The 20833-nt window shown below is 45.5% G+C and overlaps 1 protein-coding gene across 2 annotated transcripts; it reads right to left on the bottom strand.

The window, feature by feature from the left end:
- Nucleotides 1–1506: 1506 nt before the first annotated feature.
- Nucleotides 1507–20262, bottom strand: LOC146337907 (membrane-spanning 4-domains subfamily A member 4A-like). Of its 2 annotated transcripts, none has more exons than XM_084814375.1 (7): nucleotides 20161–20262; nucleotides 17479–17633; nucleotides 12371–12487; nucleotides 9442–9498; nucleotides 6968–7138; nucleotides 6362–6481; nucleotides 1507–2075 (listed from the first exon to the last, which is right to left on the bottom strand). In XM_084814375.1, exons 2-7 carry the CDS (start codon nucleotides 17590–17592, stop codon nucleotides 1995–1997), a joined length of 660 nt encoding a protein of 219 aa, XP_084670501.1. In that variant the 5' UTR covers nucleotides 17593–17633; nucleotides 20161–20262; the 3' UTR covers nucleotides 1507–1994. The 2 variants fall into 2 exon arrangements, with proteins under 2 accessions (XP_084670501.1, XP_084670502.1); XM_084814376.1 differs by lacking the exon at nucleotides 20161–20262 and adding an exon at nucleotides 18596–18618.
- Nucleotides 20263–20833: the final 571 nt, after the last annotated feature.

Below are 20833 nucleotides of genomic sequence, written 5' to 3'. Positions count from 1 at the left end.
AAGCTACAACGCACCCCCACCACGCCCCAAATTTTCAAAATGGATGCCGCTGCAACAAGAAGCCCTGTGGGGAATTTCACCCACAGTGGCTTCACATTATGTGTGTGAACTGGGCCAGAGAAAGGGTAACTGTGGGTGCTTCCAGCCGAAGGGCTCCTAGGGTTTCCAATCAAAAGGCATTGGGAAGCTGTTATGTCTTTTCCTCAACAGATTTGTTGTGATAAGAAAAAAGATGGAAGAAGCCATGATAAACGGGAGGGTTGCAAATGGAAGTGGTTCTCATCTGAATGCCCTGGAAAATTCTGTGAAGGAGGCAATGTGATTGCACAATAAAAGCTTCATCTGGAAGTATCTCTTGTCTAGTTCCTTTCATCAGAAGAGAAACCATTCAAACGTAGGGATGTCAGAGAATTCCGCCATGGATCTCAGTGAGGCCGAATGCCAGTGCATTCGGCCCCCCAAACTCCGTGGCGGAACGGCCTGCCACCCCCCCCGCCACCCCGCGGATCCCCCCCCGGACGAGACTTACCTGGGGTGGATGTTCCAGGCGGCAGCGGCGGCTCCGGCGGCGGCTGGTCTTCAGACCAGCTGCCGCTGCTGCCATTTGCAGTCTTGCCTTGTAAAAAAACAAAAAACAAAAAATGACATGATAGGCTATGTAAAGATTTACATAGCCTATCATAGCTAGGTTAAAAAAAAAAAAACACGTACGCAAATGGTGGCGGCTACGGCCGCCGCCATTTGCGTTACTTAGTTTTGGCCGTCTTAGTCTACGTAAATATTTATGTAGACTATGACAGTGAAAATAAAGGGGAACGCAAATAGCGTAGCGGGCGCTATTTGCGTCCCTTTTTGATTTGCCATTTTAGCCTACGTAAATATTTACGTAGGCTAAAATGGTGAATCAAAAAGGGACGCAAATAGCGCCCGCTATGCTATTTGCATTCCCCTTGATTTTCACCGTCATAGTCTACGTAAATATTTATGTAGATTAAGACGGCCAAAAATAAGGAACGCAAATGGCGGCGGCCATAGCCGCCGCCATTTGCATATGCAGTTTTTTGTTTTTTACCCAGAGCCCTCCGCAGCCGGAAATCCGGCTGCGGACAGCTCTGGCCTGGGCCTGGCCAGCTGCTCCGCGGAGCTGCCACAAAGCACAGCCAGCCGTGGAGGATTCCGGGGGGGAGGAACAGATCGCCTCCCCCCCCCCGTCGAGGATTCCGGAGGGAGGGAGGGACGGAACACCTCCCCCCCACCATCAACATAATCCACAGAAAGGTAAGTGACTTTCGTACATCCCTATTCAAACGGTTCCCCCCATATATATTTTTTACATGTATATCCCACCTTTCTTCCATCATGGAACTCAAGGTGGCTACATGTGGTTCCCAGGTGGTCCCCCCTCCAAGCACTGACCAGACCCAAACCTGCTTAGTGCTTTGTTAGATTATGGAACTATAGTGAGTCATCTGAAAACATAAGATGAGAACCTTGGAATGTAGCTTAATACTGTATGTGTAATATTTTCCTCTTTTGTGTATTGATATATTCTTGTAAGACATCTATTACAATTTCTACAGTGTTTCTTTCTCTTGTATTACTCCTCCTCTGTTACTTTCATGTGTTCTTGGCTTAGTCATCTGTTATATTTGTTTTTAAATCCTTAATGATATATTGTTCTTTCTAAAAAAAACAACAACAACTATTTATTCAACCATTTCCTATTTAGAGGTTGTACTTTCCCTCTAAAGCAATTGGTCCAACAATTGGCTTCTGCTCACTAAAACTAAAAATGTCCATTCTACATTTCCAAAATCTCTCTCCACATTTATTCATGGTGTTCTGCACAGTTCATGATATCCACTGTACTGATAAGGATATTCTGGGTTTAGTTCAAAGAGAACTTGCTTGGTCCACAGGTACATAGTCTTTTTGTGCTTGACTTTGCAGCAGGAGATGGAAGTCCAGGAGGGGTGGGTTGAAAGAACAGCAACTCAAGGGATCTCAGGATCCTTCCAAGCACCTGGCAGGCTAATGGCATTGCCTGAGATCACGTTCTGATAAACCACCATAACCTGAAGACATGAAAACCCCAGGATATAAAATTAGTATCAGAGTGCATTTACTGTGCATTTTCCAAATAAATTCAGTTGTTATTAACAATCTTCAAGTTACTCCTCTTGAGCTTTTGCACACAATATGTTGAATTTTCTACAGCAGAGTTTTAGATTTCTTTTTCTTTGTGTAAAAATAGCAGAGCTGTTTCTTGGGGCAAGTGGTAAAGAAAAGGAGCAACTACATAAACCAGAATGCTAAGTAGACTGTGCCTGGGTTCAGATGGCACACAAATCCACCATGCGTCTCTCCCAAGTGTGAACCATGGTGGGTTAATGCAACATGTGGGGAGCGTTTTCCCTGTCCACAATCAGTAAGTTGCCCACCCTCACTACCCACCCTCTGTAGAGTGGGTATGGGGCCCCAGGGTGGCTTACTATGCCATGTGTTGCACATTGCAGGGATGGCATCAGGAAGGCTAAAGCTGAGAACGAGCTGAGGTTAGCGAGGGATGCTAAAAACAACAAAAAGGCTTTCTTCAGCTACGTGCATAGTAAAAGGAAGAGGAAAGAAATGGTTGTTCAGCTATTAAATAAGGATGGCAAAACGATAACAGATGACAAAGAAAAGGCAGAGGTGCTCAATTCCTACTTTGGCTCTTTCTCCCAAAAGAGGGTCTATGACCCCCCTGGCAAAGGCGAAGTACAGGCTGAAGGGCAGGATTGCAGCTTGAGATCAATAGGCATATGGTCAAGGAACACCGAATTACTTTGAATGAGTTCAAATCTCCAGGGCCAGATGAACTGCATCCTAGAGTAATAAAGGAACTGGCAGAAGAACTCTCAGAACCACTGTCTATTCTCTTTGAGAAATCATGGTGGATGGGGGAAATGCCAGATGACTGGAGGGCTAATGTTGTTCCTATCTTCAAAAAGGGTAAAAAGGAGGAACCTGGGAACTACAGACCAGTCAGTCTGACATCAATCCCTGGGAAAATTCTGGAGCAGATGATAAAGCAATCCATCTGGAAGCACTTTGAAAACAATGCCGTGATTACTCGAAGCCAACATAGATTTGTCAAAAACAAGTCCTGCCAGACAAATCTGATCTCATTTTTTGATCAAGTAACCTCCCTTGTGGACCATGGGAATGCTGTAGACATCATATACCTCGACTTCAGCAAAGCTTTCGACAAAGTGCCCCATGTTATCCTGATGAGCAAACTAGCTCAAAGTGGGTGAAACAACGATCCGGTGGATCCACAGTTGGCTACAGAATCGGACTCAAAGAGTGCTTATCAATGGGACCTTCTCAAACTGGGGAGAGGTAATGAGTGGGGTACCGCAGGGCTCAGTCCTGGGCCCAGTGCTCTTCAACATTTTTATTAATGACTTGGAGGAGGAGGTGCAGGGAATGCTGATCAAATTTGCAGATGACACAAAATTGGGTGGGATAGCTAATACATTGGAAGACAGAAACAAAATTCAAAGTGATCTGGATAGACTGGAGCGCTGGGCAGAAAACAACAGAATGACATTTAATAGGGATAAATGCCAAGTTCTGCACCTAGGAAAAACAAACCAAAGGCACAGTTACAAGATGGGGGATACGTGGCTCAACAACACTACAAGCGAGAAAGATCTTGGAATTGTTGTCGATCACAAGCTGAATATGAGCCAACAATGTGATGTGGCTGCAAAAAAGGCAAATGCTATTTTGGGCTGCATTCATAGAAGCATAGCTTCCAAATCCCGGGAAGTACTAGTTCCCCTCTACTCAGCACTGGTTAGGCCTCATCTGGAGTACTGTGTCCCGTTCTGGGCACCACACTTCAAGAAGGATGCAGACAAACTGGAGAGGGTTCAGAGGAGGGCAAAAAAGACGATCAGAGGACTGGAAACAAAGCCCTATGAAGAGAGACTGAATGAACTGGGTATGTTTAGCCTTGAGAAGAGAAGACTGAGGGGAGATATGATAGCGCTGTTCAAGTACTTGAAAGGTTGTCACAGAGAGGAAGGCCAGGATCTCTTCTCCATCATCCCAGAATGCAGGACACGGAATAATGGGCTCAAGTGACAGGAAGCCAGATTCCGGCTGAACATCAGGAAAAACTTCCTGACTGTTAAAGCAATACAACTATGGAACCAATGACCTAGGGAGGTGGTGGGCACTCCCACACTGGAGGCATTCAAGACGAGGCTGGACAGCCATCTGTCAGGGATGCTCTGACTTGGATACCTGCATTGAGCAGGGGGTTGGACTCGATGGCCTTGTAGGCCCCTTCCAACCCTTCTATTCTATGATTCAATGATTCTATGTGTTGGGCTCCCCATGGATAAACGCACACAATCATAGAGATGGCCACCTAGAGCAACTGGAAGTGCTGGTGATGCTCTAGCCCACATGGCTAATATCTATGGTCATGATTGCATAGTGAGGGCTGGCACAGCTGGTGCGAGGCCACAGGCATGCACAGCTAAAGTGGCAGGCGGACAAGGGGAGGGACCTTGGACAGTGGAGTGGTAAGGGAACTATGCCGCTTGGCCTGGTTTGGCGATCATGTGGTGGGAGGACTTGTCATGGGTTTCCTCCTTCTCCTCCCTGCAGCATCGTTCTGCTACACATCTACCCACTCCCCATGATCGTGTGAACACACGCACTGACTGCCTCTGTTTGTGGTCATTTAGGGTGGGTGGCAGCTAATCAGGTGGTGCTGATGGTGAGTGAGTGGTGATTAGCCAGTCAGAAATGTAACCACCTTGGCATGCAACCAAGCAGTGGTCTTCAACCATTTTGGCCCAGGAACATACCTTTAAACCCATGCTGAAACACAGAATCCACTTTTAATTTTTTACCATTGCTCCTCATCTTTCTGGGTTTTTTTCTTTATTTTATTTCTCTCCCCACTTCATTTTTTTTTTTTTTAAATCACCAACAAAAATACAAAATGGTAGTAGCGCTGCTGATGAAACACTCCTTCATTTACGAGACAACCCAAGTGTGGATTAGGATTACTCTAATAGTTACTCTTTATTACTAGCCATGCTTCCCATGGTAACAATTTTGTGGTGGTGCCCAGGTCAGTTGCCAAATGTGCCCACAGGCCCCAAAAGGTTGCTCACCCGTGCCCTAACCAGTTGAAGAACAGTCTGTGCCCTAGAGCAGGGGTCCCCAAGCTTTCTGGACCCATGTACACATTTGGGAATTTGAGATACTGCTGTGGGCACCACCAAAATATGCCTAAACAGTGGATCACTGCTTTGGTATCTACCTGTCACATTTATGGATCTTAGACTGCATCTTATTCAGCAAAAACTTTTGTTTCATGCCTATGAATTTTGTTTTGGACACTGCATTGCCTCATTAATAAGATATTGCCTAATTCAGCTAATTGCTAGAGGTGCAATACAGCTAATGCTTCTCCTAAACATATGTCCAATAGTTTCTTCTTCTGGGGGGGATATTATTAGACAGATAATTTTTTGTACACTGGAACAGTCTTTAATATTCATTGATGTACATACTGTTTTAAATTATTTTCCTGCTTCATGGAAATAGTCAGCATAAATGAATTCTCTGAACACTTTTGACAGCTACAAGACTGCTATGACAACACTGGAAGGATAAACGCTCACCTCCTTCAATGCAATGGATTGAGGATCTTGCAACACTTTCAATATTTGAACAGGGGGCACATAGACACCACCTTCAAATGGATACTTATTTGGAAATTTGGTCTGCTTTTGTTGAAGCCTATACTAGAAAGTTTTATGCATTTTGTATACATTAATTGCTATGGATATATGCAAATCCCTGAATGCATATTTACAATGGATTTTTTAAAGAAATGCTTTCCAGCTGCCATGTTGGGCAGCCCTATGGGTGCCATTGGAGGTGCCTGCAGGCACCGCGTTGGAAACCCCTTCCCTACCATGATAATACCAAGCCCACATCCTACTGGGCAGGTCTTTCACATCATCTGGTGCACAGCGCTCACCTAGAAAGACACCAGAATATACTGTTACCTACAAAATACATGTGACAGCTGGTGGAAGGCGTTATATTCCATAGTTCTGGAAGCAAAGCCAAACTTTCTGGCTAGGTACCTGTTTCACTTTGCAATGGGAGCTTGGGGATGGAAAGCGAAGAATCAATGCTACAAGCATCTTTGACCCAGAGTTCCAACCCAGATGTTCCAGCCCATTATGAAAACAAAGCCCTTATTAAGGTGCAAGAAAACAAGCTCTATTCCTGCATGTCTTTGCCTACTCATGACTACCGAACTCCACTCTTTTCTAAATGTTACCGTTTCACTGTAGGCGTTCCGGCACGTAGCTTTGCACCCAAAGGCAGCAATGGAGACAGTAATGCAGAACTCTAGGATGTTGAACACCAAGAGAAAAGCCAGTATGGCCAACGGTCCATTCTGTCAATAAAACAGGAAATCATTGTTCTGTGTCATATGTATTCATTGCCCCCTGAGCAACGTAGGAACTACGGAGAACTGTGTAGTTTGTTGCCACCAATAGAAATCCATGGAGGCTGAATTTATGAGTTATTATTTATACTTACTATTCATTTAAAGCACTTTTTACTCTGCTCTTCAGTCAAAAAGGCATTAAGACAATGGGATAAGGAGAAACACAGCAGAACTAATGAGCTGCAGCAGTCCCAAAGCAAAGTTATCACCATTCCTATTCCCCGCACACTCCTAGCACCGCTCTGTTCATGTCAAGCCTCATTATAAGGAATGATGCTAGTGACACCATACAGAACGTTCTCCATCAGTTTCAGGTCAACCCCCACCACACACACACACACACACACAGGGAGTAAGAACCAGCCTTTGCTCTTGTCCTGCTGTGGTTGTACTACCTACCCAAAGCCCAGTCCTGGTAAGACATACACTTACATATGAGTACATTATGGCTTCAGAACATCTGTGAGCCCATTCTGAATCAAGATTGTCACAGTTACTCGTATAGAACCATGAAAGGTAATAAGTCAGTGAATCAGAGAGGAGCATGATCCCGAGGCCAGCTGCCACAGCACTCACCACATTCATTCCCAGCATGCCATTTACCTAGTGGTGAGAAACAATCATATTATTATTTTATTAAGGGACTCTGACTCCATTCTGACCCACGCTTCTCTCATAGTGATAATGGCCCCGAGATGTCTGCTGGTATAGCCCCTGCTGCTGGATGTCCAAGAAATAAAATCTGTAGCAGCATTCTCCATAGACACATCCCTCTTGATGAAGAAAAGTTACCAAACTCTGAACCTGGAATATGCAACTTGGAGGTTTCAAGGACATGTCCAAAGTGCCAAACTGCACAATGGCAGAGGATTTACCCTTTCATTTCTCACCTATGGCGGGGTGTTCTGGCAGTCACCAACAACCATTTGGGGATAGAAGGATACAGTTGAGCTTTGGACTTCATTGGATCAGCCTTTGCTGTCCATGGGAACTCTTCTACATCCCACAATATTAGATTCTGACCAGCTGCATCTAACCATCTTAAGTTTCCTTCAGCCTTGGCAAGCACCCTAGGAGTTCCCAGTCTAGCTAGAACTGATGAGGCTTTCCCACTGAAGTCCTCCTTTATAAGGACATCCAGCCTTCTCTCTCCTCATCTGCTGTCCTGTAGGTACCCAGTATAAATGTAGGGCCCTTATCGGCATGTATGACTGGCTACCTCAGGGAAATAAATATCTGGTCAAGATTTCTGTCTGTTCTTGTGGAACCAAATTACTCACACAAGCAAAACATTCACACGAAGACAAACCAAAGCCATTTAGCTGCCACAGTCCTTGTGTGGGATACATGTCAATCCAATTTGGCTCTTGGCTCGACCCCACTTCAGGGCCAGCACTAGACTTCAGGGGGCCCTTGGGCAGAATGCTTCCAAGGCTCCACAAGTGGCACTTTTGATGCCCCACCACCACCACCACCTCACCTTGACAGACCACTTTGGACAAGATTCTCTAGTAGCAGTGTAATTTCTCAATTACACTATATAGTTGCCTATATGATTTTGTTCTCAGCCATGATGACTATAAGGAAGGCTGAGCGCCGAAGAATTGATGCTTTCGAACTGTGGTGCTGGAGAAGACTCTTACGAGTCCCCTGGACTGCAAGGAGGTCAAATCAGTCCATCCTAAAGGAAATCAACCCTGAGTGCTCATTGGAAGGACAGATAATGAAGCTGAAGCTCCAATATTTTGGCCACCTAATGCGAAGAGAAAACTCCATGGAAAAGACCCTGATGCTGGGAAAGACTGAAGGCAAAAGGAGAAGGGGACGGCAGAGGATGAGATGGCTAGATAGCATCACGGATGCAATGAATATGAACTTGAGCACGCTCCGGGAGAGAGCGCAGGACAGGAAGGCCTGGCGTGCTATGGTCCATGGGGTCACGAAGAGTCGGACACGACTGAACGACTGAACAACAAAATGATGACTAGAAACTAAAAAATGCTTTGTCAAGGCCAAACCTGGAGGGACTCTAGCTCAGGACACCTGGAGTCAGTGGCTCAGCTGGAGCCTGAAGAGCAGCAAGCTCAAGATCCTACTCTGTTGACGTGGCATCGTCAGAAGGCCAAGCTACTAGGGTTTATACCAGGCCACTCCAGTTGTATGGATTAATGTTACGCACTTTATGCACCTAAAGAGGGATTCTCCTGATACACTGAGGTTCTTGGTTTGTGAAATTCTGCCCTTTCACTCAGCTGTGCTTCTTATTCAGATCTCCAAAGTCAACATTTTTATTCTCAGATTAGGATCCTAAATACGTTTGGCTCAGCCATTCAGTCCTTTGCTAATTTCCATGGAACATCTTGGATGCGTAATTTATCTTTTTGAATAATTTATTTATTTACAGCACTTTTATCCCACCTTTCAGACAATTATGCTCAACCCATCAAGGAAACTTGGCAGGGTGGTGGTGAGGGTGAGTGGCCGATACAGCAGCACTTTTAAATTCAGCACTCCACACCCACTGCCCGCCATGTCAGATTTCCCCAAATGCAATGCCCGATATTTGGAGCAATCTAACTTGGTTGATGGCCACATGGAATGGAGCCAAGCGCTGGCTTGGATGCCATTCAAAGCACCACTGTCCACATCATTGCCAGAATCAAGACTTTCTGACCCCCCGGGCCCTTGGCAACTACCTGACTATGCCAACCCCTAACACCAGACCTGCCCCACTTGCCAGATCCCATAAATGACCCACAGTGCTATCTCAGGGCAATACATGACAGTATTCAAGACATCAGACCAGGCATTGTAGCACTGGGTCTTAAAAAATGACACGCCACGAAAGTCCATAATGCTGTATCTCATCAGTCTCATCTTGTATAATCACATCATAGGTGAGTTACCAGTTTCTTCATGGGCTTCCTGGCAGCTGCTACAGACAGGGATCCTGAAATGATGTACTGTAAGAGATGGAAATGGAGGTCAGAGACAATGAACAAGATTCAAAGGGACTGCCTTGTATCCCTCTGTTTTTGTTTATTAGATCATAATCAGATAACTGTAAGACTGGATGTCAGACATTTCCCAAGTAAAGACACTAAAACCAGCATACCTATTCTGGTGGACAGCTCCATACAAATTAGAAGATTTGTGGCCAGTAAGACAAGTTTGAGTCTTCATAACTACAACTGTCTGGAGCAGTGGAGAAATGGTGCCCCCCCCCATGAAAAGTGAAAATATGCCCCTGGAGGTTCCTGTGTATGCACAGAGTTCCCTTAAGAAGACTATTTGTTCCAGGCTTACTGAGGGATGATGATTCCCTTCTCCTTCCAAGGAGCTCCTCCTGATAGTCTCTCTCTCTGCCCACTCCATATTATCCTCACAACAACCCTGTGAGTAGAGATGTCCGGATTTTGTGAAATCCATCCCATGTGTGTTTCATGGATTGTGCATTGATATTCACTCCAGTGTCCATTCACAGACGGATTCGATTTTTTTTTCATTACGCAGAAAAATACAGAAATAATTCTGTAAGAGGGTTCACAACAATAGTACGTAACATTTAGTGTATTGTCCCCCATTCCATTCAACTTTTCCCCATATATGTTCACCAGTCTCAGCAGAAACGTGTGTATTTTCCTACGAATAAATTTGTATAAATTTGGGGAAAGTAAAAAAAAAAAAATCTGAAAGTCCACGGACTCTGTGTGGCCTGAAGGGGGCAGTCCACAGTGGATTCTGCAGGTCTGATTCTTAGAAATCTGAGCTCATTTTAGTCCATCTCGAATTTCTTCAGCATCCCTACCTGTGAGGTAGACTGAAAGTGAGCTTCATGGCTGAGTGGGGATTTGAACCTTGGTCTTACCAATCCTGATCCAACCCTCTAACTCAGGGGTGCAAAGCCTCTTTTAGCTTGATAGCCGAATTCCATTTCTGAGAAGCTTTCGGTGGCTACATTGAAGTAGTGGGCAGAGATGAAGGCTAAAGGGGTGAGACCAAAATGCCAGCATATTTAGCTTAAGGCTCTCACTGCCAATAATTAGGCCTTAGGAGAGGAATTTCAGCCTTGGGTGGAGGGACTGCACAAAAGCTGCAATACCACCAAACAATCAGTGGTTGGGGAAAAGGGAAGTGGGTGGGGCCATCTGGCAGATTGAGAACCCTGTCTTGAGGTTCTGAGCCACTAGACCTCACTGTCTCTCATTCTGAAGAGGCTCAAGACAGAAAGCTGTATTCCAACTCAGCAGTGTTGGAATCGCACTGGAGGACAAGGAGGCAATTGTCTACAATCTTCTCCAGAGTAGCATGGAAGGTGCCAGGGTGGGGGGTTTGCAGGGGACATGGGTGAACATTGCTTCTACATGCCCTTCCTCCATCAGGAAGCCTCTGCTGGATCTCGGTGCTTGCTGTGAATAGAAGCTGGGACACTCTGGGACCAACCCAGAGAACAGTGTACCACTTCTAATCTATCTAGAAAGCCAATGCAGTATAGTGATTACAGTGTTGGACTGGGACTCAGGAGATCTGGGTTCTAGTCTCCACTCAGCCATAAAGCTCACTGGGTGACTTAGGGCCAGTCACCAACTCTCAGCCCAACCTACCTCACAGGGTTGTTGTGAAGATGAAACTCAGAAGAGAAGGATTCTGTTTGCTGCCTTGGGCTCCTTGGAGGACAAAACAGGATATAAATGTACCAAATAAATAAATAAATAAATCTATAGCAATGTGGCCTCACTGCCCTGCCTTGAATTTCCTGACCCCTACGACGTTCAATAAGGTGGATGGGGTGCACCATCTGGTCAGGACAATGGATACACTCAGAATCCTGAAGATATGATGAAAAGTGGCATATACTTCTGCTCAGCCGGCTTTTTAAAAAATTCTGCTTCTGCAAGACATAGGAAAGGGCAAGGATCTGTGCAGGCCCCATCCCATAATGTCTGGAATACATATTCAGCTATCTTCTAGCTTCCAAATGTTCACCAGGCTTTCTTTACATGTTTTCAAGCTTAATCCTATGTTTATAAGGACTAGAAACTTTCTTTTCTTAAATACACTTAGGCTGCAATCCTATGCATGTTTAGACAGAGAAAACTCCTACAACTCCCAGCTGAGGAATGCTGGGAGTTGTAGGAGTTTTCTCTGTCTAAACATGCATAGGATTGCAGCCTTAAAGTGGAACTTCCTGTGATGCTGAATTCTCCACTTAGTACCAGATTCCATGATCCCTCCACCTTGCATTTGTGTAATTGTGAATGATACCCAGACTTGACTACATTACAAGACCAATGTTGTCTTCTGGCCATCCACAGATTGCTCATTGGTTCTGAATAGGGATGCATGAGAAATGTGTTTCAATTCATTGTTGATCAGGATTTTACCCAGTTCGCACCTTCCGGACTGAACGCGGACTCAGACACAATCTGCATTAAAATCTGTACATTTCCAAGCTTGCAATGTTATTTGCGGACCAAAAAAATATGTGTTTCACAGCCTGCATACATTTCCAAAATGTGTACATTTCAAAAATGTGCATAGCTGATGCATACATTTGGGGAAAATACATGCAGATTTTCATGCAAAAAGAAAAGAAAAAGTTTGCAGTCTGATATGGACTTAAGTTGGAACGAGCTTTAAGGTGGAATTCGGAGAAGATCGGTGAGCTTGGGTTTTGCTCATTTGCATATCCCTAGTTCTTAAGCTTTTGGTGGCACCTCTGCAAAATTGGGCTTGAGGCCACAATCTGATTCCGAAGGATGGCATGAGAAGAGCAATCCTTATTCTAATGTGAAGCCTGTAGAGCTGTTTAAATACACCTTTATGTAGAATTACCAAGATGCCAGTCCAATATGGTGTCATCACCATAGTGTACTCTGTTCTGTAGTTAGCCATGTGTTGCAGCACAAGCCCCAAAGCGATTCCAGTAATTCCTGCGAATATCTGTGTGATCTGTGAAGAGAGAATAAAACAGGGTGGCTTTGGCTAGATAAAAAAAAGTCTGCACAGGATCATCATGAATGAAGGGCATCAATCATTAAAATGTAAATATCATTTATCTCCAACTCATCAGTACTATACCGTAACAAGGGCCAAAGGGACAAACTTAACATAAAGTGAAATGTGTTACTGCATATGCCAGTTTTGTTTTGTTTTTTTCTTATGCAAATAACCGCCACCTGGGAGTGGGTATGAACATGAGGAGGGCCTTTCTCCTGTCCTGCTGCGATCTCAATGAAAAGCTGCCACCACCACCCAACAGATACACAAAGATATTTGCATTAGGAGGAATGGTCCCCTTGGTATCAATGGAAGCTTTTATAGCAATGCAGATAGCAGTGGTGGGAAGTCAACTTCGTAGGAATCACAGCAGACAAGGGGTCAAAAGGTTAGACTGCTCCTTTCCAACAATTACTGACCAGATCCTACTTGCCCTCACCCCCTATGGTGGCTATTTCCTCTTTTTTTTTTTAGTATGTTAAATGCATTTAAGCTCACATTTCTTTTGGCCCAAAGAGCAAGAGAAAAAGGACATTCTGATATTTCGGTTACAAATGATCACTCTAAGGGCGCAATCCTATGCATGTTTAGACAGAAAAAAGTCCTACTGCTCCCAGCTTTTCCCAACTGGCTGGGGAACGCTGGGAACTGTAGGACTTCTTTCTGTCCTGCATAGGATCACACTCTAAGGGACCAATCCTATGGCCGCTAAACAGTGGCTAGACAGCCATAGGATATCGTGTTATCTGGGAACTGACCTCGGATCCCATGCAATCAACTGTCTAGCCAAAAAGGCAGGGCAGGAGAAGCGCAGAGGGAATGATCCCCTCCACGCTTCTGCTGCCCTGCTTTGGATAGGCAGTCGCCTCCGAGTTCAGAGGCAGTCGCCTATCTGGATAGGATTGCACCCTAAATATATTAACTTATTTGATTAAGGTAGTGTTATTCCATTCCTTACATTAACTGAAATGGTCAATTGTACAACTTCTACTTTTTCAATATTTCCTGATCTGAAACTTTATCCAAAGGCAAATCCTAGTTTCCATTATTATAGGAAGACTCACTAGATCTGTTTTAGAGATGAGGACAAGCTGATGCTACTTCTTGGCATATTTGGTTATCTTGTCTTGTGGGGAGCAGGGTTTGTTTTGGGAAAAGATTCACTATAGTATACTATTGGATACATACTTGCACCATTGCTTTAAGTCCTCTGTTAGGCTACATGAAAGGAGCCTGTGTGCGCTGAGCATTAGGAAATGGTACAGCTTTTAAGCCCCTTCATGGATCACTGCCTTGTTGTGGCGAAGGGGCTTGCGTAACTCAGTGAAGCCATAAGCTATGCAGTGCAGGGCCACCCAAGACGGACAGGTCATGGCAGAGGGTTCTGACAAAATGTGGTCCACTGGAGAAGGAAATGGCAACCCACTCCAGTATTCTTGCCAAGAAAACCCCATGGAACGTATCACAAGGCTAAAAGATATGACGCCGGAAGATGAGCCCCTCAGGTCGGAAGGTGTCCAATATGCTACTGGGGAAGAGCAGAGGGTATTTCCAAGTAGCGCCAGAAAGAGTGAAGCGGCTGGGCCAAACCCGAAAGGACACTCAGCTGTGGATGTGTCTGGCGGTGAAAAGAAAATCCGATGCTGTAAAGAACAATATTGTTTAGGAACCTGGAATGTCAGATCAATGAATCAAGGTAAGCTGGAGGTGGTCAAACATGAGATGGCAAGATTGAACATCGACATCTTGGGAATCAGTGAACTAAAATGGACAGGCATGGGCGAATTTAATTCAGGTGACCATCATATCTACTATTGTGGGCAAGAATCCCTTAGAAGAAATGGAGTAGCACTCATAGTCAACAAAAGGGTGGGAAAAGCAGTACTGGGGTACAATCTGAAAAATGATAGAATGATCTCAGTACGAATCCAAGGCAAACCATTCAACATCACAGTAATTCAAGTCTATGCCCCAACCACTGAGGCCGAAGAAGCTGAGGTTGATCGGTTCTATGAAGACCTACAACACCTTCTAGAACTAACACCAAAAAAAGATGTCCTCTTCATCATAGGGGATTGGAATGCTAAAGTAGGAAGTCAAGAAATCACCGGGATAACAGGCAGGCATGGCCTTGGTGTACAAAATGAAGCAGGACAAAAGCTAATAGAGTTTTGCCAAGAGAACATGCTGATCATAGCAAACACTCTTTTCCAACAGCACAAGAGGCGACTCTACACATGGACGTCACCAGATGGTCAATATCGAAATCAGATTGATTATGTCCTTTGCAGCCAAAGATGGAGAAGCTCCATACAGTCAGTAAAAACAAGACCTGGAGCTGACTGTGGCTCAGATCATGAGCTGCTTCTTGCAAAACTTCGGCTTAAATTGAAGAACGGAGGGAAAACCACTAAACCGTTCAGGTATGACCTCAGTCATATCCCTTCTGAATATACAGTGGAGGTGAGGAATAGATTTCAGGGATTAGACCTGATAGACAGAGTGCCTGAGGAACTATGGACGGAAGTCCGTAACATTGTTCAGGAGGCAGCAATGAAATCCGTCCCAAAGAAAAAGAAATGCAAGAAAGCCAAGTGGTTGTCTGATGAGGCTTTACAAGTAGCTCACAAAAGAAGGGAAGCGAAAAGCAAGGGAGAAAGGGGAAGATATACCCAACTGAATGCAGAGTTCCAGAGAATAGCAAGGAGAGACAAGAAGGCCTTCTTAAATGAACAATGCAAAGAAATCGAGGAAAACAACAGAATGGGGAAGACTAGAGATCTCTTCAAGAAAATTGGAGATATCAAGGGAACGTTTTGTGCAAAGACGGGCATGATAAAGGACAAAGAAGGCAGGGACCTAACAGAAGCAGATGAGATTAAGAAGAGGTGGCAAGAATACACAGAAGAACTATACAGGAAAGATCTTAACGTCCCCGATAGCCATGATAGTGCGGTCACTGAACTTGAGCCGGACATCCTTGAGAGTGAAGTCAAGTGGGCCTTAGGAAGCATTAGTAACAACAAAGCTAGCGGAGATGACAGTATTCCAGCCGAGCTATTTAAAATCCTAAAAGATGATGCTGTTAAAGTGCTGCATTCAATATGCCAACAAATCTGGAACACTCAACAGTGGCCACAAGACTGGAAAAGGTCAGTTTACATTCCAATTCCAAAGAAGGGCAACGCCAAAGAGTGTTCAAACTACCGCACCATTGCGCTCATTTCACATGCCAGCAAGGTGATGCTCAAAATCCTACAAGCTAGGCTTCAGCAGTATGCGAACCGAGAACTACCGGAAGTACAAGCTGGGTTTAGAAGAGGCAGAGGAACTAGAGATCAAATCGCCAACATTCGCTGCATCATGGAGAAAGCAAGAGAATTCCAGAAAAACGTCTATTTCTGCTTCATTGACTACGCTAAAGCCTTTGATTGTGTGGATCACAACAAACTGTGGCAAATTCTGAAAGTGATGGGAATATCAGACCACCTTACCCGTCTCCTGAGAAACCTGTATGAGGGTCAAGAAGCAACAGTAAGAACCAGACATGGAACAACCGATAGGTTCAAAATTGGGAAAGGAGTACGACAAGGCTGCATATTGTCACCCTGCTTATTTAACTTATATGCAGAGTACATCATGAGAAATGCCGGATTGGATGAATCACAGGTCGGAATTAAGATTGCCGGGAGAATTATCAACAACCTCCGATATGCAGACGATACCACCCTAATGGCAGAAAGCGAAGAGGATCTCAAGAGCCTCTTGTTGAGGGTGAAAGAGGAGAGTGCAAAAGCTGGTTTGAAACTCAACATTAAAAAAACTAAGATCATGGCATCTGGCCCCATCACTTCCTGGCATATAGAAGGGGAAGAAATGGAAGCAGTGACAGATTTTACTTTCTTGGGCTCCAAGATCACCGCAGACGGTGACTGTAGCCATGAAATTAAAAGACGCTTGCTCCTGGGGAGGAAAGCTATGGCCAACCTAGACAGCATAGTAAGAAGCAGAGACATCACCTTGCCGACAAAGGTCCGTCTAATCAAAGCTATGGTTTTCCCAGTAGTAATGTATGGCTGTGAGAGCTGGACTATAAGGAAGGCTGAGCGCCGAAGAATTGATGCTTTCAAACTGTGGTGCTGGAGAAGACTCTTACGAGTCCCCTGGACTGCAAGGAGGTCAAATCAGTCCATCCTAAAGGAAATCAACCCTGAGTGCTCATTGGAAGGACAGATAATGAAGCTGAAGCTCCAATATTTTGGCCACCTAATGCGAAGAGAAAACTCCATGGAAAAGACCCTGATGCTGGGAAAGACTGAAGGCAAAAGGAGAAGGGGACGGCAGAGGATGAGATGGCTAGATAGCATCACGGATGCAATGAATATGAACTTGAGCACGCTCCGGGAGACAGCGCAGGACAGGAAGGCCTGGCGTGCTATGGTCCATGGGGTCACGAAGAGTCGGACACGACTGAACGACTGAACAACAACAACAACAACAACAGCTTTTAAGAGTAGCTAAACTGCAGAGGTGTCATGGCAGAGGTGACGATCCTCTCTGCCGCACCTCCTACTCTACACTGGATGCTTGCAAGCCTCTAAATTCAGAGGCTTATGAGCATCAAGGGTGGATCTCATTGGCCTGCACCCTAAATTTTTTTAATATTAGATGGAAACTGAAAATAAAGAATTAGGATTTAAAACCAAGTGGGTTATGAACCTGTATCTGCAGCTCTTGGATTTGCATTGGAATTGTATTAGAAAGTAATTGGGACCTGTAACAAAATGTTGCAGTACGGAGTGTTGCTGTTCAAGATTCCAGCTGCTCCAATCCCTTCTCCCCCCACCCCACCTCCCAAGGTCAATCAGCATTCCACGGCCACCCACCCTGTCTTCATTGCCATTGTACAGTCAAATATAATTTCCCCTATGTTCTGTACTCACCCCCAGAGCCAGCGGCTCACCCCCATAAAACTTCTTCAGCTGTAGTACAGAAAGATCTGCCTCATCTCTCAAGGGGGATTGGGATACTTGGGACACAATTGGAGTTGAGTCCATGCTGGGACTTGGGGAGCGGTCTCCTTAAGGGTGCAAAACAGCTACAGAGATCAAAGATGTGCAGGGCAAGGTAGGCAAGGGACACCAACAGAGAGAAATAAAAGGGCATTACTGTAATCTTTTGGAAAGAACTGTCTTCCTTTATTTTCATGGAGCAAATACAGGTTAGCTTTTCTCCATAAAGAAGCATCATCCCCTTAACAACTGCATAACAGGCAGAGGTTCAAAAGGGGGCATTTTCCCAGCATGGAAATGCACTGATGGTGAAAGCCACACCTGCTGAACTGCTGCCTGCTGTACCACTCTTAAAGACACAGGGCCTTTGGGGGGGAAACCTGAGAGCAAGGAGAGAAAACTTCTAATTGGTCTCCCTTTTCCTGAGACTTCAAGCCTGTGATGGGAAAAGCTGCATTTGGCAACAGTCCCCTTTCTATGAGGCTCTTAAAGGTACAGAAGGATTTTCGAGGTCTGGCCTTAGGCAACACTAGCTAGAATCCCTGGGTTGTATTCTTCAGCTTCACTCTGTTTATTTTATGCTCCTGATTTAATGGAAATAAAATGAAAGTTGCACTTCTGAGGGTGAGAAAAGTGGGGAAGGGCCAGTCCTCCTCTGAGATTCAAACATGGTATCTCCCTCTCCCCCCCCCCATATTTCTGAAGCTCAAGTGGCTATTAAAGGCACATGTGTAGGGGCTAGTAAAGAAGTTGGCAGACACTTCTTCTACAGCTTTCCCCCACCACTGCACAACTAATCAACACAGACCATCTGCCTCCCCACAAAGAACATCTGAAAGAATACAGGTAAGAGATAAAAGAGAAACCACAATGACTAGAGAAAGAAAGAGAAAAATAGAAGAGTGACCAGTTCTACACCTATTGTCATATCAATTTGATCCCATCGCGGTGACGCTACATTCCGCTTGCTCATTTATACCTTGCAGCAGACACACAACAGCATCTGTTGCAGTATTTTGGATAATATAGGGAAGTACGAATTACTTACCTGCCATTCCGGTGGGGGGGTCCATCCCTCCCCCCGGCCGACTAGCCTATCGCATGAAAAACCCCAGACACAAATGGCGTAGCAGATGCCATTTGCGGCTGTAAAGCTTTTAGTTTAAGCTAAATGCAGCAATTTAAGGCTGCATTTAGCTTAATCTAATTGCTTTCCAGCTGCAAATGGCATAGCAGACGCCATTGGCATCCGGAGTCAGTCAGCCCAGCCAGCGATATGGCAATGGCAGCCGTATTACTGGAGCTCCAGAGCCGGCCGGCGAGGAGGATCTGATTCCACGTGGCTCCGGAGGGAGGCTGAGGGAGGTGGGGCTGCTCCGCCACTGACTCCAGAGGCCAGATTCAAAAGAATCTGGCCTCATGGGACCGTTGCAGAATTCTCTAACATCCCTAATATGGAATGAAAAGCAGGCATTTAGGCACCATCCTAAAATCCTGCATTTAAAATGGGGCTTTCGGCTTCTGTTTTAAATGCAGGATCACCACTGACTCCCTTTGCATGCGCTTTCTTCCCCCTTCCTTCTCCCCATATCTGAGTCTTCCATTCTCTTTCATTGCTCTCTCTCCCATTCTTGCTGCTTTAACTCTTTTCACGGAGGAAACTGGAGCAGAATACAACAGGGTAATTTGATAGCTCATTATCTGCTATCTATTTTAAAACAGAACAAAGGGCATTTCATGCAGGAGGGTCACGGCGTCATGTAAAGAGCCTGTAAACTTCCCTGAAGGAGCAATCTCAATCGCAGAATAAAAGCTGCATGTCATGAAGCCCCGAGGAAGGTAGCATACAGAATGCGTAACGTGCCCCAAAAGTTATCAGCGCACTTCCATACTGATAAAAAGCACTAGTGTCGATCTAGCCCTGGAGAGGAAGAGAAATGTGGGTGCCTTGAAGAGAAGCGGAGATTCCAGAAGCCACAGTTTTGGCAACACCTATATTTATTTATTTATTTTAGGACAATTCAAAGAGGTCACAAGTCGTGAGCAAGTTTCGAGTTCTCCAGAGCTCTTCATTACACTGGATGGTTTAAAAAAAAAAAAAATGGGAAGGGGCGGGTGAGTGGGAGAAACATGATACATCTCGTCGCCCGCCGGCAGTTCGAGAATTCTCTGAAACTGGAGCACAGGAGGCGACCTCGAAACGCAGTTGGATTAGCCTCATAAAGTGCACAATTACAGGATTAATCCAGGCCTGAAGCCACACACACACACACACCCCACACACACACACACACCCCCCACACAGTCCTTTCTCCCCAATATTCCACCACTTTGGGAGAAAAGTAAAATTTAGTCATTCCGGGAGAGCGAAGCGGGAGAGCGCGCCAGCCTCCCCCAAAGCAAACCCGGGATCCTGCCCGTCTCCCTCTACAGGCTGCTCCTGCCAGGAGAGAAGCACGGAGGGAGGGGGGCGAATAGCAGCGGCTGTTCCCTCTGGCTAGGATCCAGGCTGGAGAAGGGAAGCGGGGCTGCTAAGGGAAAGCCGACCCCCGGCTCACGAGCCGAGGCGATCTTTCGCCAGCCCCTTCCCACACCGTTTCTACGACCCCTTACCTCCTCCGCGTTGTGGCCCGGACCACAGCGGCGTGACTGGGCTGACGCGAACGGGAACAGAGAGGGACAACCGAGTTCCCTCGTCTAAATGTGATCCTGGTTAACTTGCAGGCTAACTGCTGCAAAACATAAAACCCAGAGGAAATCCAATGGAGCCCAGATTAATCTCCACTCCGCCCCCACCCCTTCCACTCTGAGCGCATAACAAACATATCTTGTCCCATCAGGACTAGAAACTTGTAATTATGTAACAACAACAACAATTAATAATAATAATAATAATAATGTAAAGGGATCCCAAATGCAGCAACTTCCCGCTGTTGCTCTTTTCTTCTGCCTGCCAATCCATGAGATTGATTGACGGGTGCTTCCAGACTGAGGAGGCGTCCTAAGACTAGCAACCAGAGGGTGTTGTATTGTGTGCAGCTGTTCCCTCTTTTTCTCCTCCCGGGGTTTTCTGCACTAAGCGGGGTGGGGGGGGGGACATATGACCAGGTGGGGAAACCCTGGAGTGTTGCAAGTGAAAGATGGGGATGGGTTCTTCCAGACAAGGCTCTTTATTGTGCCAGTGCCCTGTCTCATTCATGGGATTTTACAGGGGGTCCAGACATCATTGTCATCCTCTTGTAATCCTCCCGCGTTTCCCCACCACTTCTGTCTTTTTGTCTCAACA

Source organism: Heloderma suspectum, chromosome 10, assembly GCF_057233095.1.
Source record: "Heloderma suspectum isolate Gila_16-S chromosome 10, 16-S_ref, whole genome shotgun sequence".
Taxonomy (NCBI): domain Eukaryota; kingdom Metazoa; phylum Chordata; class Lepidosauria; order Squamata; family Helodermatidae; genus Heloderma; species Heloderma suspectum.
The sequence above is the reverse complement of the archived record's forward strand: the minus strand, read 5'-3'. Positions and strand labels throughout refer to the sequence as shown.